Source organism: Limanda limanda, chromosome 14 (genome assembly GCF_963576545.1).
Source record: "Limanda limanda chromosome 14, fLimLim1.1, whole genome shotgun sequence".
Classification (NCBI taxonomy): Eukaryota; Metazoa; Chordata; class Actinopteri; order Pleuronectiformes; family Pleuronectidae; genus Limanda; species Limanda limanda.
Genome location: NC_083649.1, coordinates 3446043 through 3455326, shown reverse-complemented (window position 1 = coordinate 3455326; position 9284 = coordinate 3446043). Strand labels below are relative to the sequence as shown.

The 9284-nt window shown below is 40.5% G+C and overlaps 1 protein-coding gene across 2 annotated transcripts; it reads left to right on the top strand.

Moving 5' to 3' along the window:
• Positions 1–878: 878 nt before the first annotated feature.
• Positions 879–8128, top strand: LOC133019243 (putative monooxygenase p33MONOX). 2 transcript variants are annotated; one of them, XM_061085650.1, is made up of 8 exons: positions 879–1021; positions 1907–2079; positions 2236–2411; positions 3139–3253; positions 3687–3814; positions 4165–4268; positions 4415–4575; positions 5604–8128. In XM_061085650.1, the coding sequence occupies exons 2-8, from the start codon at positions 2055–2057 to the stop codon at positions 5813–5815; spliced, it is 921 nt and encodes a 306-aa protein (XP_060941633.1). In that variant the 5' UTR covers positions 879–1021; positions 1907–2054; the 3' UTR covers positions 5816–8128. The 2 variants fall into 2 exon arrangements, with proteins under 2 accessions (XP_060941633.1, XP_060941631.1); XM_061085648.1 differs by having other exon boundaries at positions 5601–8128.
• The last annotated feature ends 1156 nt before the right edge of the window (positions 8129–9284 follow it).

Here is a 9284-nt window from a genome sequence, read left to right as displayed (position 1 = left end):
ATCATTTACATTTTATATTTTATACTTTATACTTTATACTTTATACTTTATTTTTTATATTTTGCATTGCTTATTGCATATTTCATATTGCGTATTGCGTATTGCATATTGCGTATTGCATATTGTATATTGTATATTTTATCATTTACATTTTAAACTTTATATTGAATATTGTATATTGTATATTGTATATTTTATCAGTTACATTTTATATTTTATACTTTATACTTTATACTTTATTTTTTATGTTTTGCATTGCTTATTGCATATTGTATATTGTATATTGTATATTGTATATTTTATCATTTACATTTTAACTTTATATTGACTATTGTATATTGTATATTTTATCATTTACATTTTATATTTTATACTTTATACTTTATACTTTTTTTTTATATTTTGCATTGCTTATTGCATATTGCGTATTGTATATTGTATAATGTATATTGTATATTGTATATTTTATCATTTACATTTTAAACTTTATATTGAATATTGTATATTGTATATTGTATATTTTATCATTTACATTTTATATTTTATACTTTATACTATATATATTTTTTTTATATTTTGCATTGCTTATTGCATATTGCGTATTGTATAATGTATATTGTATATTGTATATTTTATCATTTACATTTTATATTTTATACTTTATTTTTTATATTTTGCATTTCTTATTGCATATTGCGTATTGCGTATTGCGTATTGCGTATTGCGTATTGCGTATTGCGTATTGCGTATTGCGTATTGCAAATTTTGTATTGTAAATTGTATACTTTATATTGTGTTTTGTCCCTTTAACACCACTTCCCGTTCCAGCTCAACTCTCGCGGGACTTGCGGGTCGCATCACGCAGTCTCGTCCATGAACTCAGACTCTGAAGAACCGGCCTGTGATGGCGGCTCCTCGGCGGCTCCAGCCCGCTTCTCGTCCCGCTTCTCACTCCGGACCAGTGGAGCTCGGACGGTCCCACCGGGCCCAGTGCTCCCAGTGAAGACGCCATCCCTCCAGGGTGAGAGAAACCACCGCTAGAGCCCCGGGACCGGCGAGGGTCGATGCCCGCCGTTAGTCGCCATCTCATCGGCGTCACGTCGTCCTTCATCCCGGAACGAGACGATGTTAATTCAGTTTAAAACAATAAGGTTTTAAAATGGCTGATCAGCGTTTTCCCTCCTTCACACGTTTATTATTAATGGCGTCGCTGACAATAACGTCACGTCATCGACCTTATTGTTAAAAATAAAACCTTAAAATGATATGATGGTAATGGTATTGTTAGACAGTATATAAGAATAGTACAGTATATATGGTATATAATATAACATAATATATATTTATATATGATAGTAATTATACCAATATACACAATACAATATAATCACATATTTCAATATATCCATTCATTACTGTTCAGGGATGCTAGTGGTATTTCTATATCTGTGTGTGTGTACATGTGTACTTCACATTCTCCTGTGAGTCTTTCATTCATTTATCCAGATGGTTTAATGATTTACACATAATCAGAGTTTAATTGCCTGTATATTATCTACAGTGTGAATCCTCTTCTCCAGCTCAGAGAGAGGAAGTTATGAATTCTGTAATCTGCCTCTGGAATAATCCAGCCGAGCCTCCACTGGTTCAAACACGACATAATCTGCTTTAATGGTGGAAATACATCAAACACACAAACCTCTAGTGTAACATCTTGTTTTAACCAGTATGTTTATTTTATTCTTTTAACATAAACTATAGAAAATATCTACTCAAAAAATACCTTTATTCTTTATTCATACAATTCTTGGGATGTTCTCCAAACTCTGTATAACGAGAGTCTGCCTCAAAGTATGATGGATTACATCATCTCATGTGTGACCTTTGACCTTTTATGTCTCCACAGTTGCTTCCCTGGCCTTGCTGCTTACCCACAATGCATTGCCAGAGGCTTCTGTGTGTCTCCTACACTCCGCTGTAACGTTGCCAACACTCCATCTTTAGCAGTTTGCAGTTTCTTAGCAGGAAGTTAAAGGAGCCGTCTTTCTGAAAGCATGTCCGGCTCAGGGGATTTACCAGGTGAGGGTTCGATATGATACTTAAACAACTTTCATTTATCCTTTTATATCCCTGTGTCTATTCTCTGGTATCTCGTCAAATGTGTTTTTCCAAAAGAAAACTCTGATCCAGGATTATTTGCTGTTGTTAAGTTGTCATCCCTGTTTGTGTCCGCAGCCATTGAGGGTCCTGGGATGGACGGGATGAGGCTTCCCCTCGGGATGACCCGCCGGGCCCTCAGCTACGACGACAACATGGAGGCCCCCATGTCCACGCCCCCCAATGACATCAGCATCAACAACCTGTGGAGACGCCCCATCATCCCGGAGAGGAAGTTCTCAAAGCTGGCTGAGGTGAGACGGAGCTTCCTGAACATGGAGATGGAGATGGAGGAGGAGGAGGAGGAGGAGGAGGAGGAGAAGGAGGATGATGATGATGAGGAGGAGAAGGAGAATGAGGAGGATGATGATGAGGAGGATGCGGAGGATGAGGAGGAGGATGCGTAGGATGAGGATGCGAAGGATAATGAGGAGGAAGAGGAGAAGGAGAATGAGGAGGATGAGGAGAATGAGGAGGATGATGAGGAGGAGGATGAGAAGGATGAGGAGGAGGATGAGGAGAAGAAGAATGAGGAGGAGGATGAGGAGGAGAATGAGGAGGATGAGGAGAATGAGGAGGATGATGAGGAGGAGGATGAGGAGGAGGATGAGGAGAAGAAGAATGAGGATGAGGAGGAGAATGAGAAGGATGAGGAGGAGGATGCGAAGGATGAGGAGGAGAAGGAGAATGAGAAGGATGAGGAGAAGGATGAGGAGGAGGATGAGGAGAAGAAGAATGAGGAGGAGGATGAGGAGGAGAATGAGAAGGATGAGGAGGAGGATGCGAAGGATGAGGAGGAGAAGGAGAATGAGAAGGATGAGGAGGATGATGATGAGGAGGAGAATGAGAAGGAGAATGAGGAGGAGAATGAGAAGGATGAGGAGGAGAAGGAGAATGAGGAGGATGATGATGAGGAGGATGCGGAGGAGGAGGAGGAGGAGGAGGATGATGATGATGAGGATGTTTCTCTGCTTCCAACAGGAGGATGAGAGCGGTGCAGTGAGTCAGCCTACGTTGCCGGACAGCGCCCTCACCAGGTCACCGAGCGTAGTGAAAACCAAGGCCTCTTCCGTCATCATGCACTCCCTCATCACCAGTATGTTACAGTTATTAATAACAGTTATATACAGGCACACTTTTCATATTTGACCCAGTTCCTTTTGCCTGAGAACAAACTACCATGTTTAATATCAGGGCTCCAGCACTGAGAGGAGATATGAGCTTGTAAGACATAAAGTTGTAAAGTTGTTTTTCTTAAATCAGACAAACACAGTGTGTGAAGAAACTGTAAATATTATATTTGAAAACGAGTGGTAACCCTAAAATGAGGTTAAATTAATAAAGTTTTTATTTACTTATTGTGGAAAAGGTGGAAAGCTGAGAGATACCTTCTGCAGTCACGAGTTCTGTAGATGTTTGTCACCTTTTTGTTCAGAACATCCAGCTGGTTTTAATGTTGGATTTTTGAAATGTACACTGTCACTTATTATCGTAATTGATTTTAAATATTCTCTCTCTGTGTGTCTCAGAGCAGACTCAGGATAGTGTGTACAGGTTTGAGCAGAGGGCGGGCCTCACCGACAGCAGCTACACCCCCCACAAGGGCCTCACGGCGGAGGAGACCAGGCTCCACCACCGCATGCCCGAGTCCCTCCAGGTGAACAAATACACTTCATAAACCTAATCACACAGACGTCACCACATAAATACACAATGCATCCAAGATGGAGCTGATACTTGATTTGTATGAGCACGTGTTCACGCAGAAAACTCCTTGAAGTCTTATTTAAGTTGGAAAGTACAAAGGACAATAAACCTCTGTTCAGCTGTTCCTAAGAAACTAGATTATTCGTTTTATCTTTTGATTTACTGATGGTAGTAATATGGCTTAAAGTATCTAGGACATTTAGAAATATGGGACAGAGATTCAAATGAATTTTGTGAAAGTCCCGGTCCATCTGATCTGAACTGAACTCCAAACTGAAGATTCCTTTTGTCTCTCTTTAGAAACTACAGATCCAGAGTATGGAGGCGAAAGAGGAGCGTCAGAACTCCTCGGCTCAGTCCACTCCCTCCAGCACGCCGCACAACTCCCCAAAGCATCAACGCAGGTACACACACACACACAGACACACACACATTCTCACTGTTTCCTTCATCCTGTTGGAGTCTGTTCCATCCCGACCTGAAAACAACTGGACATCGTTAACTGTCTCGACTTTTAACACTGTTTGGTTTCATTTTGTTTTTTCCCTAGGGGCTGGTTTGGGAGTTCGGGGTCAGAGGTCAGCAGCTCCTCCAACAGCAGCATGGACATGGGAGGAGAAGCGGGCGCGGTGGAGAAGTGGAGCGTGTTCTCCACTCGGCCCTTCCTCCACAAGTCGACCTCTGACCTGGGATCAGATCCGGCACCTGCAGGTAAACCTCACAGCCAGACACAACTTCCTGTTTGTCTCCAGCTTCTGAAGAAGAACAGTCCAGTTAAAGCTCAAATAAACACAGACTCCCTCCTGACCATAAACAGACACTCACCGGGGGGGTGGGGGGGGGGTGTTGTTCAGTATTTGGGTTAATAGTTGAACATGTGACCTTCAGACCGACAGTAAACACTGAATAACATCCAGAGCTGATGGTCGGTGAACAGTTTGCTTGTGCAGCAGAGTTTCTCAGCAAGTCAGTGATTTTTAAAGTCGGATTCAGATCATTGAAGATGAGAAACTGTGTTTAGATTTTCACATGTTGGACGATTCTGTTTGGAAACTGAGAAACTCTTTTCCCCAGGATGACTTTGGGTAAGTGATTTAAGAGACGTGACAGAAGTTTGTGTTGGGTTTAGTTTTACGAGCGAAGGAGACAAGGTTTGTAGACTTTTGAACAAACTAATTTGACGTAAATAACAAAATCCCTCACATTCACCTCCCTCCTGATGTTCAGATATTGTCAATTATCAGCTTTAATAGTTTATGTTAACGTTATTTTTCTTATTCTAACTAGAACTCACACAGACCTAAAACAGTTATTTAGTTTGAAGAATTAAAATATACATTTGAACAGGTATTATTATTGGCTCTGAGACTCTGCTGTCATTGATTATTGCCACTATCATAAAATACATTCCGAATCATCTATAAAGGGATGGTTCATCACAAAATGGCATGAGGTGCATTCAGGGACCGTTGGAAATGCTAACGTCTGTAGCTTAGCCTGTGTTCCTCCTCCGTGATGACAAAATAACCTCGGGTGTCTTCTTTGTCTCTGTGCACACTGAATGTTTAATTGACAGAACATTATGTCAGTGTGTTGAACAACATGATAAAACACAATTCACATGATCTTCTACCAACAATCTCCTGTTTCCCTGATAAACCCAAACACACCACAGAAACATAACAAATACAGAAAGCTGATTTGAGAATCTGGTTTCTCCTTCTGTCTTCTCCCAGCAGGCTTTGCTCTGCAAGCGTACCGTGGCGCCCAGAAGCCGACGCCCATGGAGGTGATGAAGTCGCAGGGCACGCGGATGGCCGACGCCACCGACCCTCAAAAGGTGGCTCCGCCCAAGATGGAGATCCCCTCAGTGGAAGGTCGGCGGCAGGGGGCGCGACCTCACAAGCTCCGACCCCGAGACATGAACGTCCTGACGCCCTCTGGCTTCTGAGTCTGTGGAAGCTGCTTTAGGTCCCGTGAGATAAAAACCCCACCGTGTTGTTAGCAGGTATCTCTGAACCCACAGTCACACATCCACCGTTTAACTACAGCGTATTCACCGAGGTAAAGATCTGGGAACGCAGTGATGTCGCTGAAGACATGTTCCGAAACCTTTGTGACCGCTGGAGTCTTAGATACGGTACAAGTTGCTTCCCTTTGTAAATCATTACAAAATTAGTGACATAAACTTGCATAAAGGTCGCGAGAAAGCTAATTTCCAGGGAAAAGAAAATTGCACTTTCACCGGGGTGACACTAATATACTTTAGATTTGTGTGCTGGTCAATACCAGAGCTTCACAGTGGTCTTTTATAAAGTAAAGACTCTTTCACGGGACCTTTAGCAGAAACACCAGACCAACACTGAGATGTCCATCATCTTCACAGCTTTCCCATCCGCGCTGCTTCGACGTATTTACTGTGCTGCTTAGCTGTCAAATCAAACATTTCTCCTAGTCGTCACTCTCCTACCTGTTACATGTGTCTGCAGCATGTTGAACCGAGCCCCCCCGAGTCCAAACAACACGGAGGGCCACTGTCGGATTTATTCCTGAGAAAAAGTCGAGCTGAAGTTGAAGATGATTCTCTGTAAAACGCACTTTATTCCCACTCGACTCAGAGCTGCTCTCCTGCAAACCAGCAGGTTGCTGTTGGTTTAAATCTCTCATTCCTGTTGTTAATGGGTTCGTCTCACTAAGCAGAGCGGAGACAGGGTAGACTCATAGTTGAAAAGAACAAAAAAATATTGAATATTTGACTCAGGTAATTTGGCAGGTTGCTGCTCACTGATTTGTTTTGTGTTACCGTTCTTCTCTAACAATGTTTTAATGTATAGAATTTGTTTGTTTTTTACCTGCCACTGAACTTACTAAGGACCAGAAGAAGAAAAAAGTTTCCACCTGGTGTGTGAATATGTAAAAGTCTGAGCTGCTTCTTTAAATAATGCAAATGAGGAAGAAGGTTTAAAGTAGAGTCCAACCGACATGGGGGAGAAAAAAGATTTCAGAGGTTACGGCCGATATATTTATTTTTATAATTGGGTTCTGACGTTCATCAAACTCGTAGGACAAAGAAATGTTAACGAGACTTGGTATATTTTATAACTTGACCATAATTTCAAAATAATTGAACCATTATTACAAATAACTATAAATGAAAACAGAAATACAACAAAATGCACTTATTTTCTGCATTTACTCTGTAAAATAACACAAACGCAGATACCGATGTGTCGGTAAAAGGCTCATCTCCTTTGATTTCTATCGCCCAACCATTATATCGGTCTGACTCTATATCAAAGCCAACGAGAGGTTTACGTTTTCTGACTGCAAATATGAAGGATTTCTGTTTTTGATGATTTGATTTGTGCTGTGTGCACTGACTGAAGAGAGAGAGAGAGCTGCTGTGCACGCCGGCTGTTACTGCAGTGATCTTTTACTTTAATTTAATTTGTTGTACTCAAAAGAAGGTGAAAGAGCTTCACACACACACTCTCCTGCTTAAGTTTTAGGTGAATTCAGTCGCCACAGTTCACAGGAAACACTGAAGAAGAAAAAATCCCACCTCGCAAAAAACAAAAAGCTGAAATATATGATTTAATTTATAGACCACTACATTTTCCAGTGATTGCTCCTGCTCCCGAGGTGTAGAAGGTTTCTACAGTTTGCAATTGGTTATTGATTTTTTTTATGCAAGGTCACTGTCAGATGGTTTATTTGAGGGTTTGGTAGAGTTTGCAGTGAGTTGAGGTTCACTCTGATGATGAAAACACAGGCGGGTAGTTGTTATTATTTTTGCACTTTGAGTTATTATGTGGAAACAGTCTATTTCCTGGTAGTAGAGTCTCTCCGTGTGTGACGTGACCTAGCAGAGTTTGTGTTTTAATGGAGTGAACGTGTCACCACCTGTTCCCTTTTTCACGTGAACAAAGCTAAAGCTGGACACAAAACAAAACAAGCTCTCGAGCCAGCGACTGTAAATAAGAAACTGTTTCTCCTCAGTTACATGTCTTATAGCTGAAGTGATTTATTTGTGTGTAAGTGACGCTGTTCCCTTTAAATCTGTCCCTGACTGAAGCGACTCGTCTCACTTCCCTCTGTACCATGACGTCGCACTAAGAGATGAAATCTGTTTCTGTTGATCTGTTCAGAATTTCTTCCAGTTACTGTTTGAGACATTTGACTTGATTTATACAGTTTGTATTTGGTTTATTTCCCTTTTGCCAAAACAGTTTGGAAATTGAAAATAAATGTCAGTCTCATCACATTTGTGGTTTGATAAATGTGTGATTTTTTTTTTTACTGCACCATCACTGTTGTCTTTCTCAGAGTTTGAAAAAGCAAATCAGTTCAAGTTGAGCCTTTTCCATTGTATGAGTATTTCCCAATCATCTGCAGGAACTAGTTTCAGCCTCTAGAGGGCAACAGTTCGACATCCAGTTCCATCAGGTCTTATATATATTTATATTGGTTGTAGCTTGTGACTGATATTATTGGTAGGAAAAGTTTATGCATTACATCAGAACATGACTTCACCTGACACACTATTTCTTCTTCCTCTTCTTCTTCCTCTTCTTCCTCAGTTTGACGGCAGCTGGCATCCCAAGCGTTGCATTACTGCCCCTTCAGTTTTCACTATTACATCATCAGACACATTATATGACATCATATACCTTCATAGTGATGATGATGACATCATGTAACATCATGACATCACTATGAAGTGTCTATAGTTGTCTTGGATGCAGAGATACCCAGAACAAATGTTTTTTTTAAACTATGCATGAAGTAATTTTCTGACTTCATGATGTTAATGATCATATGATTGGAATAATCTTATGAAAAATGTGCGGCTTAGATTATAATAATAAAACTGTATTTCTCCCCCCGAGTTACCCAGAATCCTTCAGTGATACCAAGTGATGAGATGATCTGTAGCTTTAAAACGAACCAGGATCAAATATACTGAAAATATGAACATATCTCATTGTGTGGAAAACACTTTCTCTTGTATTTTATTGAAAGTTGTCGTCATGCACAGTGAACAGATGATTGACAGGATCGTTGAACATGTTCAGTCTGTTGCTCACACTGTGAAACAAACTGTTTCAGACTGTAGGAGCTCCTGCACTGCAGGTTTCTGGAAAAACAAAACATTCAATGTAGCATCCAGTCAATATCTTAGTATTATTATTATTATCATAGCAAAAGAAGCCAGTGGCAAATCATCCAGAAATCTCTAAACTCATTTGATGTTTGAACATTCTGTGCATCAAATTGTGATTTAAATTTTTTGAGTCCTTTCTTTATGAAGTTGGTTTCAACTTTGATCTGTCTGGTCCTGAGACGGGAAAAAACAAAGAACCAGAGATATTCAGATTTTCAAATCACAAAGTGAATCACTTGCAGGAAGTGAAGGGTCC

Bases quoted from the DNA above. Each gene is read 5' to 3' on its own strand.
- LOC133019243 (XM_061085648.1), top strand. From the start codon at position 2,055: ATGTCCGGCTCAGGGGATTTACCAG. The intron at 3,254-3,686 runs GTATGTTACAGT...TGTGTGTCTCAG, and splicing joins CATGCACTCCCTCATCACCA to AGCAGACTCAGGATAGTGTG. The intron at 4,576-5,600 runs GTAAACCTCACA...GTCTTCTCCCAG, and splicing joins ATCAGATCCGGCACCTGCAG to CAGGCTTTGCTCTGCAAGCG.